Below are 25,671 nucleotides of genomic sequence, written 5' to 3'. Positions count from 1 at the left end.
ATCAGTTCTATAGTGCTACTAAATGTACACAGCACTAGTCAGAGACCAGGGACAGTGCCGCCTCTCCTACTTCTTATCAGTTCTATAGTGCTACTAAATGTACACAGCACTAGTCAGAGACCAGGGACAGTGCCGCCTCTCCTACTTCTTATCAGTTCTATAGTGCTACTATGTGTACACAGCGCTAGTCAGAGACCAGGGACAGTGCCGCCTCTCCTACTTCTTATCAGTTCTATAGTGCTACTAAATGTACACAGCACTAGTCAGAGACCAGGGAGAGTGCCGCCTCTCCTACTTCTTATCAGTTCTATAGTGCTACTAAATGTACACAGCACTAGTCAGAGACCAGGGACAGTGCCGCCTCTCCTACTTCTTATCAGTTCTATAGTGCTACTAAATGTACACAGCACTAGTCAGAGACCAGGGACAGTGCCGCCTCTCCTACTTCTTATCAGTTCTATAGTGCTACTAAATGTACACAGCGCTAGTCAGAGACCAGGGACAGTGCCGCCTTTCCTACTTCTTATCAGTTCTATAGTGCTACTAAATGTACACAGCACTAGTCAGAGACCAGGGAGAGTGCCGCCTCTCCTACTTCTTATCAGTTCTATAGTGCTACTATGTGTACACAGCGCTAGTCAGAGACCAGGGAGAGTGCCGCCTCTCCTACTTCTTATCAGTTCTATAGTGCTACTATGTGTACACAGCGCTAGTCAGAGACCAGGGACAGTGCCGCCTCTCCTACTTCTTATCAGTTCTATAGTGCTACTATGTGTACACAGCGCTAGTCAGAGACCAGGGACAGTGCCGCCTCTCCTACTTCTTATCAGTTCTATAGTGCTACTAAATGTACACAGCACTAGTCAGAGACCAGGGACAGTGCCGCCTCTCCTACTTCTTATCAGTTCTATAGTGCTACTAAATGTACACAGCACTAGTCAGAGACCAGGGACAGTGCCGCCTCTCCTACTTCTTATCAGTTCTATAGTGCTACTAAATGTACACAGCACTAGTCAGAGACCAGGGAGAGTGCCACCTCTCCTACTTCTTATCAGTTCTATAGTGCTACTAAATGTACACAGCGCTAGTCAGAGACCAGGGACAGTGCCGCCTCTCCTACTTCTTATCAGTTCTATAGTGCTACTAAATGTACACAGCACTAGTCAGAGACCAGGGACAGTGCCGCCTCTCCTACTTCTTATCAGTTCTATAGTGCTACTAAATGTACACAGCACTAGTCAGAGACCAGGGACAGTGCCGCCTCTCCTACTTCTTATCAGTTCTATAGTGCTACTATGTGTACACAGCACTAGTCAGAGACCAGGGACAGTGCCGCCTCTCCTACTTCTTATCAGTTCTATAGTGCTACTAAATGTACACAGCACTAGTCAGAGACCAGGGAGAGTGCCGCCTCTCCTACTTCTTATCAGTTCTATAGTGCTACTAAATGTACACAGCGCTAGTCAGAGACCAGGGACAGTGCCGCCTCTCCTACTTCTTATCAGTTCTATAGTGCTACTATGTGTACACAGCGCTAGTCAGAGACCAGGGACAGTGCCGCCTCTCCTACTTCTTATCAGTTCTATAGTGCTACTAAATGTACACAGCACTAGTCAGAGACCAGGAACAGTGCCGCCTCTCCTACTTCTTATCAGTTCTATAGTGCTACTAAATGTACACAGCGCTAGTCAGAGACCAGGGAGAGTGCCGCCTCTCCTACTTCTTATCAGTTCTATAGTGCTACTAAATGTACACAGCACTAGTCAGAGACCAGGGACAGTGCCGCCTCTCCTACTTCTTATCAGTTCTATAGTGCTACTATGTGTACACAGCGCTAGTCAGAGACCAGGGACAGTGCCGCCTCTCCTACTTCTTATCAGTTCTATAGTGCTACTATGTGTACACAGCGCTAGTCAGAGACCAGGGAGAGTGCCGCCTCTCCTACTTCTTATCAGTTCTATAGTGCTACTATGTGTACACAGCGCTAGTCAGAGACCAGGGAGAGTGCCGCCTCTCCTACTTCTTATCAGTTCTATAGTGCTACTATGTGTACACAGCGCCAGTCAGAGACCAGGGACAGTGCCGCCTCTCCTACTTCTTATCAGTTCTATAGTGCTACTAAATGTACACAGCACTAGTCAGAGACCAGGGAGAGTGCCGCCTCTCCTACTTCTTATCAGTTCTATAGTGCTACTATGTGTACACAGCGCTAGTCAGAGACCAGGGACAGTGCCGCCTCTCCTACTTCTTATCAGTTCTATAGTGCTACTAAATGTACACAGCACTAGTCAGAGACCAGGGACAGTGCCGCCTCTCCTACTTCTTATCAGTTCTATAGTGCTACTATGTGTACACAGCACTAGTCAGAGACCAGGGACAGTGCCGCCTCTCCTGCTTCTTATCAGTTCTATAGTGCTACTAAATGTACACAGCGCTAGTCAGAGACCAGGGACAGTGCCGCCTCTCCTACTTCTTATCAGTTCTATAGTGCTACTATGTGTACACAGCGCTAGTCAGAGACCAGGGACAGTGCCGCCTCTCCTACTTCTTATCAGTTCTATAGTGCTACTAAATGTACACAGCACTAGTCAGAGACCAGGGAGAGTGCCGCCTCTCCTACTTCTTATCAGTTCTATAGTGCTACTAAATGTACACAGCGCTAGTCAGAGACCAGGGACAGTGCCACCTCTCCTACTTCTTATCAGTTCTATAGTGCTACTATGTGTACACAGCGCTAGTCAGAGACCAGGGACAGTGCCGCCTCTCCTACTTCTTATCAGTTCTATAGTGCTACTAAATGTACACAGCACTAGTCAGAGACCAGGGACAGTGCCGCCTCTCCTACTTCTTATCAGTTCTATAGTGCTACTAAATGTACACAGCGCTAGTCAGAGACCAGGGACAGTGCCGCCTCTCCTACTTCTTATCAGTTCTATAGTGCTACTATGTGTACACAGCGCTAGTCAGAGACCAGGGACAGTGCCGCCTCTCCTACTTCTTATCAGTTCTATAGTGCTACTAAATGTACACAGCACTAGTCAGAGACCAGGGACAGTGCCGCCTCTCCTACTTCTTATCAGTTCTATAGTGCTACTATGTGTACACAGCGCTAGTCAGAGACCAGGGACAGTGCCGCCTCTCCTACTTCTTATCAGTTCTATAGTGCTACTAAATGTACACAGCGCTAGTCAGAGACCAGGGACAGTGCCACCTCTCCTACTTCTTATCAGTTCTATAGTGCTACTATGTGTACACAGCGCTAGTCAGAGACCAGGGACAGTGCCGCCTCTCCTACTTCTTATCAGTTCTATAGTGCTACTATGTGTACACAGCACTAGTCAGAGACCAGGGAGAGTGCCACCTCTCCTACTTCTTATCAGTTCTATAGTGCTACTAAATGTACACAGCGCTAGTCAGAGACCAGGGACAGTGCCACCTCTCCTACTTCTTATCAGTTCTATAGTGCTACTATGTGTACACAGCGCTAGTCAGAGACCAGGGACAGTGCCGCCTCTCCTACTTCTTATCAGTTCTATAGTGCTACTAAATGTACACAGCACTAGTCAGAGACCAGGGACAGTGCCGCCTCTCCTACTTCTTATCAGTTCTATAGTGCTACTAAATTACACAGCGCTAGTCAGAGACCAGGGACAGTGCCACCTCTCCTACTTCTTATCAGTTCTATAGTGCTACTATGTGTACACAGCGCTAGTCAGAGACCAGGGACAGTGCCGCCTCTCCTACTTCTTATCAGTTCTATAGTGCTACTAAATGTACACAGCGCTAGTCAGAGACCAGGGACAGTGCCGCCTCTCCTACTTCTTATCAGTTCTATAGTGCTACTATGTGTACACAGCGCTAGTCAGAGACCAGGGACAGTGCCGCCTCTCCTACTTCTTATCAGTTCTATAGTGCTACTATGTGTACACAGCGCTAGTCAGAGACCAGGGACAGTGCCCCCTCTCCTACTTCTTATCAGTTCTATAGTGCTACTATGTGTACACAGCGCTAGTCAGAGACCAGGGACAGTGCCGCCTCTCCTACTTCTTATCAGTTCTATAGTGCTACTAAATGTACACAGCACTAGTCAGAGACCAGGGACAGTGCCGCCTCTCCTACTTCTTATCAGTTCTATAGTGCTACTAAATGTACACAGCGCTAGTCAGAGACCAGGGACAGTGCCACCTCTCCTACTTCTTATCAGTTCTATAGTGCTACTAAATGTACACAGCGCTAGTCAGAGACCAGGGACAGTGCCGCCTCTCCTACTTCTTATCAGTTCTATAGTGCTACTATGTGTACACAGCGCTAGTCAGAGACCAGGGCCAGTGCCGCCTCTCCTACTTCTTATCAGTTCTATAGTGCTACTAAATGTACACAGCGCTAGTCAGAGACCAGGGACAGTGCCGCCTCTCCTACTTCTTATCAGTTCTATAGTGCTACTAAATGTACACAGCACTAGTCAGAGACCAGGGAGAGTGCCGCCTCTCCTACTTCTTATCAGTTCTATAGTGCTACTAAATGTACACAGCACTAGTCAGAGACCAGGGAGAGTGCCGCCTCTCCTACTTCTTATCAGTTCTATAGTGCTACTAAATGTACACAGCGCTAGTCAGAGACCAGGGACAGTGCCGCCTCTCCTACTTCTTATCAGTTCTATAGTGCTACTAAATGTACACAGCACTAGTCAGAGACCAGGGACAGTGCCGCCTCTCCTACTTCTTATCAGTTCTATAGTGCTACTAAATGTACACAGCGCTAGTCAGAGACCAGGGAGAGTGCCGCCTCTCCTACTTCTTATCAGTTCTATAGTGCTACTAAATGTACACAGCGCTAGTCAGAGACCAGGGACAGTGCCGCCTCTCCTACTTCTTATCAGTTCTATAGTGCTACTATGTGTACACAGCGCTAGTCAGAGACCAGGGACAGTGCCGCCTCTCCTACTTCTTATCAGTTCTATAGTGCTACTAAATGTACACAGCGCTAGTCAGAGACCAGGGACAGTGCCGCCTCTCCTACTTCTTATCAGTTCTATAGTGCTACTAAATGTACACAGCGCTAGTCAGAGACCAGGGACAGTGCCGCCTCTCCTACTTCTTATCAGTTCTATAGTGCTACTATGTGTACACAGCGCTAGTCAGAGACCAGGGAGAGTGCCGCCTCTCCTACTTCTTATCAGTTCTATAGTGCTACTAAATGTACACAGCGCTAGTCAGAGACCAGGGACAGTGCCGCCTCTCCTACTTCTTATCAGTTCTATAGTGCTACTATGTGTACACAGCGCTAGTCAGAGACCAGGGAGAGTGCCGCCTCTCCTACTTCTTATCAGTTCTATAGTGCTACTAAATGTACACAGCGCTAGTCAGAGACCAGGGACAGTGCCGCCTCTCCTACTTCTTATCAGTTCTATAGTGCTACTATGTGTACACAGCGCTAGTCAGAGACCAGGGAGCGTGCCGCCTCTCCTACTTCTTATCAGTTCTATAGTGCTACTATGTGTACACAGCGCTAGTCAGAGACCAGGGAGAGTGCCGCCTCTCCTACTTCTTATCAGTTCTATAGTGCTACTAAATGTACACAGCGCTAGTCAGAGACCAGGGACAGTGCCGCCTCTCCTACTTCTTATCAGTTCTATAGTGCTACTATGTGTACACAGCGCTAGTCAGAGACCAGGGAGAGTGCCGCCTCTCCTACTTCTTATCAGTTCTATAGTGCTACTATGTGTACACAGCGCTAGTCAGAGACCAGGGACAGTGCCGCCTCTCCTACTTCTTATCAGTTCTATAGTGCTACTAAATGTACACAGCGCTAGTCAGAGACCAGGGACAGTGCCACCTCTCCTACTTCTTATCAGTTCTATAGTGCTACTATGTGTACACAGCGCTAGTCAGAGCCCAGGGACAGTGCCGCCTCTCCTACTTCTTATCAGTTCTATAGTGCTACTATGTGTACACAGCGCTAGTCAGAGACCAGGGACAGTGCCACCTCTCCTACTTCTTATCAGTTCTATAGTGCTACTATGTGTACACAGCGCTAGTCAGAGACCAGGGACAGTGCCACCTCTCCTACTTCTTATCAGTTCTATAGTGCTACTATGTGTACACAGCGCTAGTCAGAGACCAGGGACAGTGCCGCCTCTCCTACTTCTTATCAGTTCTATAGTGCTACTATGTGTACACAGCGCTAGTCAGAGACCAGGGACAGTGCCGCCTCTCCTACTTCTTATCAGTTCTATAGTGCTACTATGTGTACACAGCGCTAGTCAGAGACCAGGGACAGTGCCGCCTCTCCTACTTCTTATCAGTTCTATAGTGCTACTATGTGTACACAGCGCTAGTCAGAGACCAGGGACAGTGCCGCCTCTCCTACTTCTTATCAGTTCTATAGTGCTACTATGTGTACACAGCGCTAGTCAGAGACCAGGGACAGTGCCACCTCTCCTACTTCTTATCAGTTCTATAGTGCTACTATGTGTACACAGCGCTAGTCAGAGACCAGGGACAGTGCCACCTCTCCTACTTCTTATCAGTTCTATAGTGCTACTATGTGTACACAGCACTAGTCAGAGACCAGGGACAGTGCCGCCTCTCCTACTTCTTATCAGTTCTATAGTGCTACTAAATGTACACAGCACTAGTCAGAGACCAGGGACAGTGCCGCCTCTCCTACTTCTTATCAGTTCTATAGTGCTACTAAATGTACACAGCGCTAATCAGAGACCAGGGACAGTGCCGCCTCTCCTACTTCTTATCAGTTCTATAGTGCTACTATGTGTACACAGCGCTAGTCAGAGACCAGGGACAGTGCCGCCTCTCCTACTTCTTATCAGTTCTATAGTGCTACTATGTGTACACAGCGCTAGTCAGAGACCAGGGACAGTGCCGCCTCTCCTACTTCTTATCAGTTCTATAGTGCTACTATGTGTACACAGCGCTAGTCAGAGACCAGGGACAGTGCCACCTCTCCTACTTCTTATCAGTTCTATAGTGCTACTATGTGTACACAGCGCTAGTCAGAGACCAGGGACAGTGCCACCTCTCCTACTTCTTATCAGTTCTATAGTGCTACTATGTGTACACAGCACTAGTCAGAGACCAGGGACAGTGCCGCCTCTCCTACTTCTTATCAGTTCTATAGTGCTACTAAATGTACACAGCACTAGTCAGAGACCAGGGACAGTGCCGCCTCTCCTACTTCTTATCAGTTCTATAGTGCTACTAAATGTACACAGCGCTAATCAGAGACCAGGGACAGTGCCGCCTCTCCTACTTCTTATCAGTTCTATAGTGCTACTGCACATATACAGTGCTAGTCAGAGACTTTCCCTTTTATGTGATTAGACATTTTTCTTAATTCATCTCTCCTGAGGAGTGGACTAGAGGTTAGTGCGGGTGACTGAGAGCATGAGAAACCAGGGTTCATATCTCACTGTTCCCATTCACATTCATTGTCACCTTATGATGTCAAATTGAGAGACAAGGAGTCTAGCTAATTAGTGGATATGCTGCTGAATATACCTGGCTATCAGGAAGTTAGCCAGATACGTTTATCCAACTACCTTTAGATCTACTTAGAGCTGGATAAGTGGTACCTCTCCAGCTAAGTTTTAACCAGCTAATTACTTAGTCGGACAACTTAGAAGCATTCAGCACAGCAAGATTTTCAAATCCTGCCATTTGTCCAGCTAAGTCTGAAATTAGCCAGACAAATAAATATGGACATCTGGACAAGTTATATTATCTACCATTATCTGAGGTATCCACTTAGAATGTAAGCTCTCGGGGACAGGGACTTTTAAGCTTTGTGCATTGCTGCATACATTCAATAGTGCTATAAAATTGAAAGCTCCAAGGAGCAGGGACTGTGTATCATGCATATGTGTAGTAGCGCTTTAGCAACTGTAGGACGATATCCCATGTTTTACCACTGAAAGCACAAATATGAATCAGAATAGCCAAGAAATCTGCAGACCAAATACTGACAGGCCAAGTCTCTGTCTCAGTGGAAAACTAAGAGACCTTGCCCAGATGAAAATGTATACTGAAGGATACTTTATCAAGGTCTGCCTGTTTGTATGCTCCGGTGGAAATAAAAACCGAGGCAGAGGGACAATGCAGCAACTTAAGCTCCTAAGTAGGAGTCATGGACCATTCAGGCAAGTCCAGAGGTCAGAAGGACCCTCACTCTTGGAAGAAAGGGGGGGCAGTCTGAGACAGAGAAAAACTTTGACTGTGGCACACAGCTTGGCATACAGACGTGACAGTACTCCCCCCAAAGAAATGGGGAAAAGACCTGCAATGCGGCAAAGGTCCTCCACCCACCATGTGATTATGCATGAGCTTATGAATATTTATCAGCGGGAAAGTACAAGACAGGGGCAAATAAGAAAAACCAGAAGCGAACCCTGAAACCAGAGAAGGGACCCCTGAAAGAAAAAGAACCAGAAGAGTGAAAGGGGAGTCCAAAGCAGACCAGCACCCCCTTCTAACGAGGAGAGAGAAGACCAGGTGTGGCCAGGAGACCGGGGCAGGAGAGAGGAGTTGCCCTGCTCAGGCTCAGAAAGTGACATGGAGTCCAAGATGGTGAGAGGTGAGAGAAAGCTCCAGACAGCCCATCAAGTACCAGAACCAGAAGCAAGTCTCCTTCCCGGACCGCAGCTAGCTCCCCCAGTACCAAGCCCAGGAAACAAGCTCCTTCCCTGCACACGTTCTCCAGACCTCCAGCCAGCAGCCAATTCAGAAGTGAACAGAGGGAGATTGCCTGACGTTGGGACCAGGGATAAGGAAGTTAGCCATAAGTATTAACATATTCAGCAGGCTAAGGTTTCTGGCAAGTTGGTAACCACCCATGGTACAGAACTTGCTTTAGGGATAACTGGTGCTTAGTGGCCAGGATGTTAGAGACAGGAATGGCTGTTATTTTCTAAATGCTACATCCTGCCAAATCTGATAAATAAAAGTCTATTTCTGAGGAGAACATGTTGTCTTTTTCCTGAGTTTAGGATCGTGAAGTGAAGTGCACCCCTAAACTTGCTTACACAATGATAAACAGTAATTTATTGTACACCGTGCTGGGCAATCTTTTCTCATCTGGAAAGCTGTTTATAAATGCTGGTAAATAATAACTAGTAGCAGCAAGTATTATTAATTACAAGGCATCTGATGGTTGTACAATTATCTCTGCTTTTAAAATAACAATTGTTTAAATCCTAGTTGAAACTATACAGACTATTGTTTATGTAATTTTGCCACACAAAACAGGGAAGTAATCCGAACAGTGTCATTGCATTTTGATATTGATCACTAGTGTAATATTTCACATATCTGTCAAACTTCGTTTTGTTCATTAGCCGCTGTGACAGTTCTGCCCAAGTCTGCTTGCTTCAGAGTCTTTCTTTACTGTGGATATCGTCAATGGCCACGAAGAAACCGCATGCAACACTGTGCCTTTGTTTTATCCAAGAATTCCTGGGTTTGGGTTTGCATTTTTAAAGAGCCCCAGCCCAGTGGGCTCTGCTTGCCCCACCATAGGGCTCTCCATGTTCTTACCTGACAGCTTTGGCTGCAGCTGCTTGTTGCATGAACACCGGTAGGGATGGAAGCAGGAGAGACATGGAAGGATCTGCAGAGCAAAGAGAAGGCAAGCTACAGAGCAAGACCTGCATAGACAAGCTAGATTGTGACTTCAGGAGGGCTAGAGGTAAAGGTGGGCTTACTTCACTTGGTTAAAGCTTCTGAATACAGGCCTCTCCCTAACATTGGGACCAATGCAATGAAAACGCGTGGCAAAATAGGCACTCGTATTGATGCAACAATCAAATGAGCTGCCATGCTAAAATGGATGCGCTAAGGGAAATTGTGTATCCCTAGCACTGCAAAGTATCGGGCGCCCAGGAGACGCGGCTGTGCGCGGGGTTAGTGCGCTACTGCAGGGCTAACTGCCAACAAGGAAAGGCGAGGCAGATAACTCCTCTCCTCCCGGCTCTGGAAGTCTGGGCGACTTTTAAAGTCCCGGATCCTGCCGACGTCTGGCTCCTCGAGGGAGCAGAAGAAGAAGGAAGCTCACCTCCGATAAGAAGAAAGAATCACCAAGCGACAGCACCATGTGTGTTTAGTCCAATCGAGCCTACATTCTCCCTACAGCCGCCGGTCAGTTAGAGGAACTTGTTGTGCAGCCAGAAGGAGGAAGCAGAAAATTGCCACTTGGCTAACGGCTCCTTGACTCGAGGTATGACTTAATGCCAGCTCTGGGGCTGGCGTTAAATTTGCCATGTTAACAAGGGCGTGTTAGCCGTGCTGAGATTATCTGCATCGGGGAGCAAAGGAAAATTGGGTTTTACCTGCTAATTTTCATTCCTGACAAGTGGGTTTTGCATCCCTACCAGCAGATGGAGGTGGAGAACTAAAAAGCTTTGTAGGAACTGAGAGTGCCACCTGCAGTCCCTCAGTATTGACCTGTACCCAAACCAATGTAGAGCCATAAATCAACTCAAGTAACAACTTCCCCTCCTAGGGCGAACAAAGAATCCCAGGTTGGAGTCTCCTGAACTGGAGCCCTCACATCCAAGGACACGGAAAAACCCCTTTCGGTCCAAAGGTTCCAACTATATAAAAACTAAGCTGTGCTCTAAGGAACTAACTCCAACAATAGAGTCAGAATCCAGGGGTGGCTCTCTGGACTGACTTGGGGTATTTCAGGAACAAACATTAGCAGGTAAGAACCAATTTTACTTTCCTGTTCATACCCCAGATCAGTCCAGACAAGTGGGATGTGAACCCAAAAGGCCTGCTCACAGAACACTCTCACCGAAACTCGCCTCCTCTGGCGTCCACACAGCTAACTGATAATGTCTGGTGAAAGTGCGAAGGGATGACCAAGTGGCCACTCTACAAATCCTCCCCCTGATCCTCAACCCCGGCCTGCACTGCTAAGAGGGGAGGGGGGAGGGGAATCTCGAGACTCATGAGAAGAAGTCTGTTTCCTGCCAAGTGCAGCACTCCTGCCTGCTGCGGCAAAACCTCCTTCCAAAGCCTCTCTGACAGGGCCCTGAGATTGGGTGGCTCTCCTGTCGGCTGCCGGCCCCGAGGAAGGTCCCTCCCCTCCTGTGGCACAATCGCTGCAAAACGCGGCTGAATCAAGCCGCAAGCAGCCGGTGCCACAGGGCTGACCAGATTTGGTGTGCTCCGAAGTCGGCACCATTGCAGAGCACTTGTGGCACGGTCTACCTGACTGCCGTGCCAAACCTGCAATGCCGGCGGTGGGAGTCACCTCAGAGGCTGCCCTGAATTCACCGCAGGACCACTGACGATCTCTTCCATCCCCTGCACAGCTGCCTGACAGGACCTAGGCTGGAAACTTGCTTCTTTTTTTTTTTTTAAAGACACAGCCACGCAAACCAAACAGAGAGATGAAAAGATTTACTCGGGAAAGAAGGACCTCAGGGGAAAGACCCCTGGCTTTCCAACCGCTGCATGTTGCCAACCTCCCGCTCACCCGGCTTGACCTGAGGGATGGTCCAGGAAGGACCCTAATCAAAAATAGAATTGTGTGCTGCATTAGCATTTAATGTGGTTGCATATAATTAAGCAATTGTGCTAATATCAAGGAGATGAATAGAATTTAGCGAATGGGTTGTAAATGTCTTTTTAATCAGAGAATGTCTTTAACAAATATAAATCTGTTCAAACGAAACCCCCAACAGTGAACATATCAATTCATTTTGAGCGATTGTTCTCTGCCTCCATCTGCTGATAAGGATGCAAAAGCCACTTGTCTGGACCATGAACAGGGATAGCCAATAGCCTCATCTGCATGGCTTTTACATGTAATGAGCGCTATTAGTTATGCCTGAGTTTGGGTGCGCTAATCCCCTTTTTGCATCGGGTGTTAGCCTAGCGCGTTCAAAACACGTGTCCAATTGCTCATTAAGCTGTGCCCTTTATTGCATCGGCCCCATAAACAGCGCCAAAAGGTGGTTCATCCCTTAAGGCAGAGAGGCGCTAGGCTTACCCTTAATACTTCACACACAACTATAAGATGTAGGCAAGACACAAGGTGCCCCCTGTTGATTCAGTGTCTAAAAGAAAAGCAGCATTTTGGATGAGTGGGTGAGGGGTAGGATAGGAGCCTTGGAGCTCAGCCCAGGGAACGTAGTCTTGCTGTTTCTGATTCTCAAGTATCAATCTGGCAAACGCCGATGGAAGGTCTACAGGAAGAGGCTTTGGTCTCTTACCGTCAAGAATCTTTGGCCTGCTTTTCTCGGTGTCTTTCAGAGACGGTTTTAGGAGCTTCACCAAGCCAGTGAGCAGTGCGGAGCGGATGTTATGGTGCATAAGTGCCTTGATCAGCTGCAGCGCTGCAACAGACAACACGGCTGGATCATGCAGAGAACTGTGACAACAGGAAGAGACAATGCCTTTCTACCTAATCAGGCTGACATTCAAGAGCAACTGTAGTTTTTCTTTTGAAAATTGGCTTCCATGAGTACCCAGCAACAAAAGTACCTGTGCACTATGGGCAAGGAGTCAACGAAAGCAGAAAGAGCCTCTTTTAAGGCCTTCCTGCGGAAAGAGCTGACAATTGTCCTCATAGGGGGCAGCGGCGGGCAGAGTCTTCGGAGAGCTGCGGCCCTTCTATCTCATTTTCAAATGCTTTCAGCCTGCCTTTTGTGCGAGCAACATTTCTCTAAGTAATGTGCAGAGATGTGAAAATATTATCTGCTTGTGCTGTTTTCTAATGTGGCCCAAAGCAGCTTTCCTGAATGCAGAGTCTGCACTTTCAGAGCAGGATTCAAAGGGGCCAGCTCTTTGGAAAAGCTCACCAGGCAGAATGAAATCCCAGCCATGCATGCCAGGTTAAAGCCCTATTTATTTATTTATTTATTTAGTGATTTTTTATATACCGCGGCACGTTAATAACATCACCTTGGTTTACAATAAACAATAATTAGCAACAAGCTTTACAGACAATATTAACTATTGTGAACATATCATATATCATAACACATCATAGATAAATTAAAAAACAAGTTAAGTTAAGACACATCATATATAAATTAAACACAGGTTAAAAACAAAGAACAATTAAACTAAAGATAATAAATTCTAAAGTTACTGGCAATTTTAAATGATAATTGTGAGGTAAGAGATCGGTAAGGTAAAAATTAGCAGCGGTATAAAGTCAATAAATTAGCAGCGGTATAAGTCAATGGGCGGTGATTACTAGGCGAGTAAATATGGATCAAAGAAATCAGGGTTAGGTAATAGGCATTTCAGGAAACGGATGATCATTGGGAGAATGCTTGTTCAAACAGCCAAGTTTTGAGATTCTGCTTGAATTTCTTATGGCAGTGTTCTAGACGCAGGTCTGTGGGCATTTTGTTCCAGAGGTTGGTTCCGGCAATAGTGAATGTGCGGTCTCTAGTAGCAACGTGTTTGATGTGTTTAAGTGAAGGGGTGGCGAGTTTGGCTTGGTGCATTTTTCTTATTGGTGTCTTTGATGTGCGGAATATAAACTGATCGGAGAACCATTGCATATCTTGGTTATAAATCGATTTATGAATGAGTGTAAGAACTTTGAATAAAATCCTAGATGCTACCGGAAGCCAGTGAAGGAACATGAGAGCAGGAGTAATATGTTCATGTCGGTGCGTGTTAGTGAGTAAGCGTGCTGCAGCATTTTGCAGCATCTGTAGTGGTTGTATGGTGTTTTTGTGGAGACCAAGGAGTATGGCGTTGCAGTAATCCAGTTTTGACAATATTGTAGCTTGTACAACTGTCCGGAAGTCATGTGGATGCAGAAGCGGTTTGATTCTTTTTAGTGTATGTAGTTTGAAAAATCCATTCTTGATTGTAGACGTGATGAATTTCTTTAATGAAAACTGATCGTCGATGATAACGCCAAGGCTGCGGACTTGCTGTAACTTGAGAATGTCCGAAGGTGGGTGTTGGGTAGGGTTGTAGGAGATGTTATTGTGAGAAGTAATGAAGAGGAGCTCAGTCTTGTTAGTGTTTATTGCCAGGAAGTTTTCAGTAAGTACTTTTTTTTATTTCCACCAGAGCAGAGTCCCAGATTTTTTGAGCATTAGATAGTGAATCGCTGATGGGGATGAAGATCTGTACATCATCCGCGTATATAAAATGCGGGAGATTCAGTTTTACCAGAAGTTGACAGAGTGGAGATAGGTATGTGTTAAAAAGTGTGGATGAAAGAGCAGATCCTTGTGGAACACCTTGTGCTAGTTTTCTGGGTTTTGATACATGGCAGTCTGTTTTAACACTGTATTTCCTATCCTTAAGAAAAGATTGGATCCACGATAGAGCAGTGCCTGCAACGCCAATCTGTGAAAGGCGGGAAAGGAGTGTATCGTGATTTACAGTGTCAAATGCCGCAGAGATATCAAGAAGAGCCAGTAGGTAGGAATGGCCAGTATCGAGGGTTTTTAGAATAGCATCCGAGAATGACACCAGAAGTGTTTCTGTACTATGGTTCTTCCGGAAGCCATATTGTGATGAGAAGAGTAATCGATTTTCATCTAGAAAGATTTTCATCTAGCAGCTAGGATTGGCAAGGACCTGGTGATGAGCGATTTGCAGTCTCTGAGTTTCATGTTATATGTTCTTAATCTTGATTTTAGTAATAGGTGTTATTTCTATGCCTCTTATGTTTTATATTCATTTTATGCTTTTGCTTTTAGGAATCTGTCACTTTCCCCAATTGTTTTTAATTATATTTTTATGAATGTTTTGTTGTAAACTGCTTAGAAAGGTTGATAAGCAGTCTAGAAAGGTTTTAAAGACATAAATGAAAGCAATTAGCCGGATAACTTACAATTATTATCCATCTACATGGCAAGCTTTTAATACTGAGCCACTTATCTGGCTAGATTTTATCCAGAGGAGTCATTATCCAGCTAAAATATGGTGGATAAAAGAAAGAGATGCTAAGAGTGGTGCTTCCTAAAAAGGGTGAGGATGTCCTGGATCCACTGATCTCGCTGCTAAATGCTGACACCAAAATCCTAGCTAGAGTGTTACAAGTGCAGCCAGAAAGGACTATGCTGGAAATAGGACATCTGGACCAGACAGGATTTGTCAAGGACAGGCAGTCTTCAGTCAATACGCTTCGGGTTTTTTATATTATGGCATTAAGCAGGAAGGGGACCAGGTCAGGGGTCATTGTAGCCTTAGATGTGGAAAGGCATTCAGCCGCCTGAACCGGTCATTGCTTTTCAGTATTGCTAGGGAAGTATGGCCTAGCTCCACCACTCATAAAGGGAGTCCATGCTCTATATGCTCACGCAGAAGTTAGGGTTCTTACAGACGCCACCCCTCTCTGACCCTTTCGCCACCTCGACGGGTACACCAGGCAAGGTTGTCCACTTTTGCCTCTCCTGTTGGATTTAGCTATTGAGGCTCTAGCCTGCATGATAAGGGCACATCCTATGGTAGCGGGATTTCACCTTGCGGGTAAGACGCATAAAATCTCACTTTATGTGGACGACATCCTTTTGTTTATTACTGATCTTAAGAACACCATTCCCAGATTACTAGAGGCTACTGGTGAATATGGCCAGGCCTCGGGATACAAAATCAATAGCAAAAGAAAGAAACATTTATGCTGGTCCCAGGGTCAATGGGATGCAAGCTCAGGGCACTTATACCCTTCCAGCAGGCGACAGTTAGGTATTTGTATTCCCTGCCGCTGGGGTGATATTTACAGGTTGAACTATGCCCCTATGGTCTGCAAGATATAGGCTGACCTCCAGGATGGGAGTGGCCTCTTACTCTTCTAGGCAGGCAGAATAGGGGTACTAAAAATGAATATCCTGCCTAGATGGAGTTATATCTGTTTCAACTTGTGCTCTGTTCCCTGCCCACAGGTATCTTTTTAGTTTTGGAAAACTTCCTTTCTAAATGTATTTGGGGAGATAGGGCCCCTAGATCAGGATGTCGATGTTTTATTGTCCTAAAGCCAAAGCTAGGATGGCTCTACTCAACTTATAGGGATACTATTGGACTGCATCAAGGGACCCTACATTAACTTGGTTGTCACTAGACAGTGGGGCAGTTGGAGGGCTAGATTGTGCCATTTTGATGAACCTTTTTCAGTCTTCGGCTGTGGTCTGCATAGCGCCCAGATCTAACTACGTGTTGGCTCAAACATATAAAGTCCTGGAGATGGCCCGTCGCTTGTGTCTTTGCTCTACTGTAATATGAGTCTCTCAGTCCACACATTCAACAATGAAACCAAGAAATCGTGGGAGATGGGATTGAGACATCTGGGACAACTTTGGGATGCCGAAGGATAGATACCCTTCAATCAACTTCAGGATGAATATGGAATTGGTTCAGCCTCTAAAGTATTATATACTAACCTGAAGGAAGAGATCTCAGAACTGGTGAGAGGTGGATGGGTACGGAAGCTTCCCTCTGTATTTTAAAAAGCCTTAATAGGCAAAGATTTACATAGGAAGGTAGTGTCAGTCCTCTACAAGGCCATCAGGGCTCAGTCAGAGACTCCTTCAACCACTGTAGAGAAGTAGAACATTGATCTGAGTCTGAGATTAGACTGGGCTGCTTGGTATTGAGAAGTATACCAACATGGAGAAGGAAATCCCAGAAGCCTCTGCGTATCTTTGGCCTGCCTGAGCTGAATGGACTCTGAGTGACTTACAGAATGTCCCTGGATATCTGAGGAGGCAAGCTGGCACCAGACAGGTGATGTCTATTCATAGAGTCACCACAGGGGAGCTTCAGGCACTATTCTCAGGAATTTGTAATCCATACAGTTACAGACCTGTTGATTGACTTGACCAGTAAGAGTTTACCAGAACAAAGAAAGTCATGGGAAATGGGCTACACATCCTGGGAAGCCAAACAGGGATAGTTAGGGATGATTTAATCATGCATTTGACATCACAACTTATGTAAATGATTCTTTGGGCAGTCATGCAAGTCTCCAGAACCTTCTATCCTTTTCCTCTATTTGAATGTTACCTATAAAAGAAGGATCACTTCCTGTATCCAGAGAGATGCTGGTCAGATTGTAAGACGAAGGGCACCCAGTACCCAGCATCTCCCGAGAACACTTATATTGACTTATAAAAATACATTATACTTTTTACTGAGTCTAAATGTACGTAGGGAGATAGAGATATACCTCAGTATAACAGAATGGCGCTGGTGGCCCTGAGGTTGATGCTGTTTTGTTGTACAGAGGTGCCGTTGAAGGGAGATAGAGATATACCTCAGTATAACAGAATAGCGCTGGTGGCCCTGAGGTTGATGCTGTTTTGTTGTACAGAGGTGCCGTTGTAGGGAGATAGAGATATACCTCAGTATAACAGAATGGCGCTGGTGGCCCTGAGGTTGATGCTGTTTTGTTGTACAGAGGTGCCGTTGAAGGGAGATAGAGATATACCTCAGTATAACAGAATGGCGCTGGTGGCCCTGAGGTTGATGCTGTTTTGTTGTACAGAGGTGCCTTTGAAGGGAGATAGAGATATACCTCAGTATAACAGAATGGTGCTGGTGGCCCTGAGGTTGGCGTTGTTTTATTGTACAGAGGTGCCGTTGTAGGGAGATAGAGATATACCTCAGTATAACAGAATGGTGCTGGTGGCCCTGAGGTTGGCGTTGTTTTATTGTACAGAGGTGCCGTTGTAGGGAGATAGAGATATACCTCAGTATAACAGAATGGCGCTGGTGGCCCTGAGGTTGACGCTGCTTTGTTGTACAGAGGTGCGATTGTAGGGAGATAGAGATATCCCTCAGTGTAACAGAATGGTGCTGGTGGCCCTGAGGTTGACGCTGTTTTATTGTACAGAGGTGAGATTGTAGGGAGATAGAGATATACCTCAGTGTAACAGAATGGCATTGGTGGCCCTGAGGTTGACGCTGTTTTGTTGTACAGAGGTGCCGTTGTAGGGAGATAGAGATGTACCTCAGTATAACAGAATGGTGCTGGTGGCCCTGAGGTTGACATTGTTTTGTTGTACAGAGGTGCCGTTGTAGGGAGATAGAGATATACCTCAGTATAACAGAATGGCGTTGGTGGCCTTGAGGTTGGCGCAGTTTTGTTGTACAGAGGTGCCGTTGTAGGGAGATAGAGATATACCTCAGTATAACAGAATGGTGCTGGTGGCCCTGAGGTTGACGCTGCTTTGTTGTACAGAGGTGCGATTGTAGGGAGATAGAGATATACCTCAGTGTAACAGAATGGTGCTGGTGGCCCTGAGGTTGACGCTGTTTTATTGTACAGAGGTGAGATTGTAGGGAGATAGAGATATACCTCAGTATAACAGAATGGCGTTGGTGGCCCTGAGGTTGACGCTGTTTTGTTGTACAGAGGTGCGATTGTAGGGAGATAGAGATATCCCTCAGTGTAACAGAATGGTGCTGGTGGCCCTGAGGTTGACGCTGTTTTGTTGTACAGAGGTGCCGTTGTAGGGAGATAGAGATGTACCTCAGTATAACAGAATGGTGCTGGTGGCCCTGAGGTTGACATTGTTTTGTTGTACAGAGGTGCCGTTGTAGGGAGATAGAGATATACCTCAGTATAACAGAATGGCGTTGGTGGCCTTGAGGTTGGCGCAGTTTTGTTGTACAGAGGTGCCGTTGTAGGGAGATAGAGATATACCTCAGTATAACAGAATGGTGCTGGTGGCCCTGAGGTTGACGCTGCTTTGTTGTACAGAGGTGCGATTGTAGGGAGATAGAGATATACCTCAGTGTAACAGAATGGTGCTGGTGGCCCTGAGGTTGACGCTGTTTTATTGTACAGAGGTGAGATTGTAGGGAGATAGAGATATACCTCAGTGTAACAGAATGGCATTGGTGGCCCTGAGGTTGACGCTGTTTTGTTGTACAGAGGTGCCGTTGTAGGGAGATAGAGATGTACCTCAGTATAACAGAATGGTGCTGGTGGCCCTGAGGTTGACATTGTTTTGTTGTACAGAGGTGCCGTTGTAGGGAGATAGAGATATACCTCAGTATAACAGAATGGCATTGGTGGCCTTGAGGTTGGCGCAGTTTTGTTGTACAGAGGTGCCGTTGTAGGGAGATAGAGATATACCTCACTATAAAAGAATGGTGCTGGTGGCCCTGAGGTTGATGCTGTTTTATTGTACAGAGGTGAGATTGTAGGGAGATAGAGATATACCTCAGTGTAACAGAATGGTGCTGGTGGCCCTGAGGTTGACGCTGTTTTATTGTACAGAGGTGAGATTGTAGGGAGATAGAGATATACCTCAGTGTAACAGAATGGTGCTGGTGGCCCTGAGGTTGACGCTGTTTTATTGTACAGAGGTGAGATTGTAGGGAGATAGAGATATACCTCAGTATAACAGAATGGCGTTGGTGGCCTTGAGGTTGGCGCAGTTTTGTTGTACAGAGGTGCCGTTGTAGGGAGATAGAGATATACCTCACTATAAAAGAATGGTGCTGGTGGCCCTGAGGTTGATGCTGTTTTGTTGTACAGAGGTGTGATTGTAGGGAGCTAGAGATATACCTCAGTATAACAGAATGGCACTAGTAGCTCTAATGTTGACGCTATTTTATTGTATAACAGTGCCGTTTTAGGAAAATACAGACGTACCTCAATGCATCAGAATGGTGACGGCGGGCCCTGAGGCTGATGCTATTTTGTGCTATGGAGGTAATTTAGGGAGCTACAGATGAAATGGTGCTTGCCTCTGGCCTGCTGATTCAGAAAGGTCACATCAGATCAGCCATACCAGTAGCTGAACATCCCTTGGTGTGGTTTTCCCTTGGAGCACTTGTGTACATAACATCTGCTGTTATTATAAGGCCAGTTTTCAGATCATTCCTTTCACAGTCCTCGTGAAAAGAATACAGTGGGTAACTGTACCCTCCTTATTTCTCTGAAAATGTAAATCTCTGGGACAGGAAAAACTTGGGCTGCATTGCCTTTTACCTTCATACTGAACCTCCAGATGCATTGTCTGCAGCACTCCGAGCAGGGCCTCCACAATGCTGCTGGGTGAGGACTTCACTGCTGACTGAAACAACACAAAAAATGTATTGAGGAAATCATTAAAGAATAATAAAATGTCAATCCCCCCCCCCCCCCCCAAGAGGCACATGTCTACCTGTGCTTACCTGCACGATCTGCAGCGTCTGCAGGGCCAGCTGCTGGGCTTTGGGGGATGCACATGGAAGCACTGCAATCAGACCTTTGTACACTTGATTCTGGTACTTGGGGTTGCCTTGGGCCAAACACTCCAACAGTTGCTGGGCCTGCTCCCGAACCTCTTCTGACCTGGTCATTGCTAGAGTCTCTGCAATCCCTCGTACACCTGTGGTGGGTATTTCATGAAAGCTAACAGAGGTGTAATTTAGAGCGGCTGGCTAGGCCGCTTCTAGCAGGCCAAGTCAGGAACGTCACTCATTTCCCTGGTGACTGTCGAAATGCTAGAATGCAGAGGTTCCTTCATCTAACTTACCACACTCCGGCTACAGCACGCGAGAGAATAATAGCTTCAGGTACTGCAAAGATCAAATACTGCTACATCTCCTCCTACACTCAAAAAGCAGTCTGCTTTCTTTGAGAAAGTGAACAAACACATAAAAAGGTCACTGAAAGAGTGGGGCTTTATTCCTTTTTCTAGAACTTGTTAGAGCTGAAAGCTCCCTGGGACTGTACGGTATCCTCTCCTATCACTCAGCAGCACTGCTTACAACCAATCTATGGACACGCAGGCACCGGGCTCCGAAGGAAGCCGCTGTAAGATGCAGGGGAGAAGAGGCTTGGTCGGCCACCCTCTCCGCATTGAGCGGGGCTGGGATGGGTCTCGCTGGTCGGAGGTCAGCATGCTAGAGTGAACAGTGAGTACGATGCCCCTTACCATAGCTCTCACAGATGAGTTCTTTGAACTTCCTGCCAGAGCTGGCCAAGATCTGCAGGAGATTGAGGGCCTCTCTCATGTTCTCTTCTTTCTGCTCTTTCAGCCCCAGTATTTCCAGCAGAGTCAGGATCCCTCCCACCTCCACAAACTCAAGCAGGTAGGGAGAGCTGTGAAGAGAGGAAACAAAGAGTTGACATTTCTTACAAAAGAAGACAAATAACACATCTGATCCTCCTTTTGCTTTCCAACCTGCTTTGTATGTCTCAGTTAAATCATCCTCCCTTTCCTCATGGGACACTGCGCCCTGTTATGTTTTGTAAGGTTTGGGTGGACCCTTGGACACTGTGGCAGCTGACCACGCCCACAGGGGGAAGTCCCTTGAGGGGCCACAGGTCAGACTCAGCTCTGGACACACAAACAGATTATATCTTTTATTAGACAGTTTGTGAAGCCACCAGAGGTGGCAGTAGTGAGTAGAAGATGGGGCCCGGCTGGGCTAGTATTCCTCAGGGCACTGGAACAGCGGTAACTCCGGTAGCAGTGCTGAAGTGAAAAGAACTGAGAGAAATGAGTAAAATGAGACATTCACAGTGTCCCCAGTAAGGAGAAGCCCCGAGATAGGGAGAGCTGGCCCTCGAGGAGTGAGTACCAGATCCCTGGGTGCAGAGACTCGTTGGCAAGTACTCACGCAGCAGTTCCATGTAGGAGATGGCACTGGTGATGGAACGGAGGCAGGCCCTCGAGGAGCGAGTACCTGGTTCCAGGGGAACAGCTCTGAGGAGTAGTACTCACAGCTGGTGTCTGTAGCGAATTCTTCCAAGTAGAAGAGGAGATGGACACAGGCATGGAGTCAGGGAACATGGGCCTTCGAGGAGCGAGTACCGGTTCCTGATAGCGTGTTCCAAGATGTTCCATGTTCCAAAGATGTCCTGTGTTCCAAGATGTCCCGTGTTCTAAGATGTTCCTAGTTCCAACACCAAGGAACGAGTACCGGTTCCTGATAGCGACCTGAAAGAAGCAGAGAGGCCCCCGAGGAGCGGGTACCTTGTTAACAGCAAAGAGTCCAATAGAAGTTGGAGGCAGAGTAGCTGGGTACAGAGAGTGAATCCCATCCGTAGGAATTCCCTTGCTAACGCAATGGCTAGCAGTAAACAACAGGCTTAAATATCCGGGCAGTGTGACATCATCACAGGGGGACGCCCCTGAGGTTCGCACCATAGAGGAAATATGAGGGCCGCGCAGTGTGCGCACCCTAAAATACCTGAGGAGCATGGCGGGAGGCAGCGCCCAAGCCAGTCCGGGGACGCTGGAGAGGACGGTGGGCAGACGCCGCGGCAGCCAGATGTCCACAAGGAGCAGGAGGAGTCACAGAAAAAGAAAGGTAGGCGGAGTGAAGCCGTCGGGCAGCGACGGTTGCAACACGCCCCTCCTGCTGCCTCTTCATACTCAACTTCTGCTCCTCCAAATAGTGCAGATGTCATGCAGTCTTCATACTCTCTCTGCCGTCCTTAGGGCGATGGGTGCCTGCACCAACATTGAATCGCGAGAGCCGATGGCACAGAGTTGATACAGCAGGCACTATGCACTTTGTTGCCACTGCTACATCCAGGTTTACTGGTTGGCCCAATGCTGCTGCCTCTCTCTCTTCCCTCTGCCAGCTTGGATGTTCTTCATGGCCATGACTTGGCCTGCTCTTCAGTTTGGAAATGGGGTAGCAAACAACTCCCTTTCCCCTCCCGCTATTCAGCCTGCAGTGAGGGCTCCACTTGGGCATCTTTTCCCCGGGTAATGCACCCCTCTGGAGTCAACCTTGGTTTTCTGTATCTGGACCCCCAGTGCTCACCGGAATCTAGTACAAAATTAATAACAGTCATCCTTGGCTGCAACTATTTTAGCTTCAAAGATTACATCGAACTAGATTTTATTATTTTCTATTTTAAATTTCTTCTACTAATTTCTGAAAATTTCATCCAGTGCGGATTACATGCAGATCAGTCATAAATCGTAATGCATACAGCATATCATATAAAAAGTTAAAATATCATAGGTACTGCTATAGGCACCAGGATGGTATACCAACCTTTTCATTGTTAGAACTGAAAGGGACATTTTTAAATGGATGTCAGACCAGACCTTTCAGATATTACCTGTTTATTCAATGCAGAAAATGTGAAGAGGGATGCTACATTGGTGAGGCAGGCCATAAATGAAAGAAAAAAATAAAATTACACATCACAAAGAGAAGCAATGCAACTCTTTGCTGCGAGCACAGCCTTCAAGGGCCGATGGAGGGGCTTGGCGCGCGTCACTTAGCTCATAGGAGAGCGGAGCCCTTGGGCCATAGGACGACTCAGGTAGAGACATGAGTCGCATCCATGGTGAGGTGTGTGTGCAGGATGGGCAGCACAGGGGCAGAGCTGGACGGAGCTTGGAACACAGGCCACAATATAGGTCTCTGGCTAGGACTAAGAGCTTGGAACATCTGAGAGTTCAAGGCAAGCTTAGAGCACAAAGAGTCAGAGAAGCGCTTGTAACTTGGGACTCTCAAGGAGTACGATGTAGAGCTGGGACTCATGAGGAGTACGACATGAAGCTTTGGACTCACGAGGAGTCTGGAGACTTGGAACATGGACTTGGAACATGGAGATGAGGAGATGAAGACTTGGAACTGAAGAGATGAGATGAAGACTTGGAACTGACTTGGAGCGTAGGCTTGAGACGTAGACTTGGAACATAGACTTGGGACGTAGACTTGTAACGTAGACCTGGGACGTAGACTTGGGCAAGGAAGGCGAGTCCCTCAGGCGCCGTACACAGCACATGGGGCTGGTCGCAGACCACTCTGAAGACTCAGGCAAAGAACATGGAGACTTAGACGTGGACTTGGAGACATAGACTTGAAACGTAGACTTGGGCAAGGAAGGAGAGTCCCTCAGTTGCCCTACACAGCACATGGGGCTGGTTGCGGACCACACTGAAGACTCAGGCGAAGAACAAAGACACAAGCGGGGATGAGCAAGACCCTCAGGCGCCCTACACAATACATGGGGCTGGTCGCAGACCACACTGTCCCCTATGCACCCTTCATAGCCGAGGGCTAGTCGCGGACCAAGAGGGGAGCGGGGCGAGCTCAGGAAGTCTCATAGCACAGGAGCAAAGCAACCCCTCGGGGCCTCCAGAGACAGAACAGGATACAATGGGCTGGTCACGGACCACCCTGTCCCTGTCGCGTGCCCTACACAACCTGAAGAGGCTGGTCACAGACCACACAGAGAGCGGGACGAGCGCAGGAAGGGAATCCAGCTCAGACGAGACTCCAATGACGAGGACAGGAACCGACGACATGGATTTACCCCAACAAGGTGTCATCTGGAGAACCAGCAGAGCTGGAGGGTCAAAGAGGACTCGAACAAGCGAAGGAGGAGCAGAACTTCGGAACATGAGGAAATCTGGAACATCAGGGAGTCTGGAACATCAGGAAGCCTGGACTAGGAACCTCGGAACATAAAGACATGGAACATCAGGAAACCACGAAGACTCAGGAAGCAAGACGAGACATGGAGCTCCAACGAAGACCTGACGGAGCACTGGAAGACGAGACTTTCAGGAGTGAAGAACTCCAAGGCAAGGCAGGGCTGAAGGTGAAGCCCTCTTATAGGGCTGAGACAGGAAACAGTCATCAGGTGGGGCCGGGGCATATCCGGCCGTGGGCCCTTTAAATCTTGTAAAGAAGCGCGGCCCTCGCCTTAGGAACAGAAAGCAGGAAGTTGTGCAGGACCATGGCCAGCAGCCATGCTGCTACTAATGCCAAAGAACAGGGCAGGGCCAAGGAACAGGCCCAGCATGGTCGGCAGTTCTCAAGCTGCAGGGGGCAGACTGAGGAGCGGCTCCAGCCACAAGGAAGACCGGGGACTGTGGCCTCCAGGCCATGAGGCAGGTAGAGAGAAGGTAAGAGGCTGCCCATGAGGGCAGAATCATAACAGGTGACCCGAGTTGACAATTTCCTTTGACATTTTTCGCAAAGCTTAAAAGGGATTTCACCTTTTTTTGAGGACATCTCTGAAATGTGAGACAGCGAGAGAGAGAAACCCAACTTGATTCGTCAGCAGACAATTAAAAACAGAGAACATTGTGAGAGGTGATGGTTGGGCGGGAAGTCCTAGGCATGCTCAGAAAGAGTTTGAGAACTTTCTGAGCCATATAAGGAGAGCATGCCCGAATTTGACGCCGGAAGCTGATGTCACTCACTTGTGTGGCTGTATTGCGTGCTTGTCCACAGAGAAAGAGGTACACTGTCAATAGGGGTCTAACTGCCAAGGTACAGGTGCACACCCAGTCCACTGTAAAACACCCATGCATGTGTCAGAATAGTGAGTTGTATGCCCTTATCCATTTTAAAAGGATGGGGTGTGTATGTGTCAGCGGCCAACAATGCATGTACATTTTGGATAATTAAATTACAAACTTGCTTCCAAAACAACACCTGGAATGCCATTTTTCAATGGAGAAAAAGCACATGTACTGAAAGACTGTGTGTTCTTTCAGGTGCCTATCCGAGACTCATGTAAAAGGTACCTATGCATGTCCATCAACCAGGCTCCAATTCTGGATCCCAAAATGATTGTTGCATGTTCAGAGATGTCAGAATGCCTGGGAAAAGTGCCCACTCTGGTCCAGGGTCCAGTGTCCAGGTGCTCATCCAGGTCTGTACCTTGACAACTCGGGCCCCTGGAACACAATCCCTGTGCATTGTTTAATAAATATAGTCCCGGATGTAGGTGGAGGTGTTCAGGTGATGACTGGGT

At 47.2% G+C, this 25,671-nt stretch overlaps 1 protein-coding gene across 5 annotated transcripts in view; it reads right to left on the bottom strand.

Moving 5' to 3' along the window:
• Window positions 1-25,671, bottom strand: part of ARMH1 (armadillo like helical domain containing 1) — a 48,525-nt gene that overhangs the window by 19,466 nt on the left and 3,388 nt on the right. For all 5 annotated transcript variants that reach the window (XM_029618868.1, XM_029618864.1, XM_029618869.1 and 2 more), the window contains exons 4-8: window positions 20,867-21,033; window positions 20,121-20,317; window positions 19,936-20,020; window positions 12,233-12,355; window positions 9,549-9,621 (exon numbers count right to left, since the gene is read on the bottom strand). In XM_029618868.1, coding sequence (XP_029474728.1) covers window positions 9,549-9,621; window positions 12,233-12,355; window positions 19,936-20,020; window positions 20,121-20,317; window positions 20,867-21,033 — 645 coding nt within the window. The remainder of the gene's footprint in view (window positions 1-9,548; window positions 9,622-12,232; window positions 12,356-19,935; window positions 20,021-20,120; window positions 20,318-20,866; window positions 21,034-25,671) is intronic.

Source organism: Rhinatrema bivittatum, chromosome 10 (genome assembly GCF_901001135.1).
Source record: "Rhinatrema bivittatum chromosome 10, aRhiBiv1.1, whole genome shotgun sequence".
NCBI classification, from domain to species: Eukaryota; Metazoa; Chordata; class Amphibia; order Gymnophiona; family Rhinatrematidae; genus Rhinatrema; species Rhinatrema bivittatum.
Note: the sequence above shows the minus strand (reverse complement) of the source record. Positions and strands in the feature narration are given on the sequence as shown.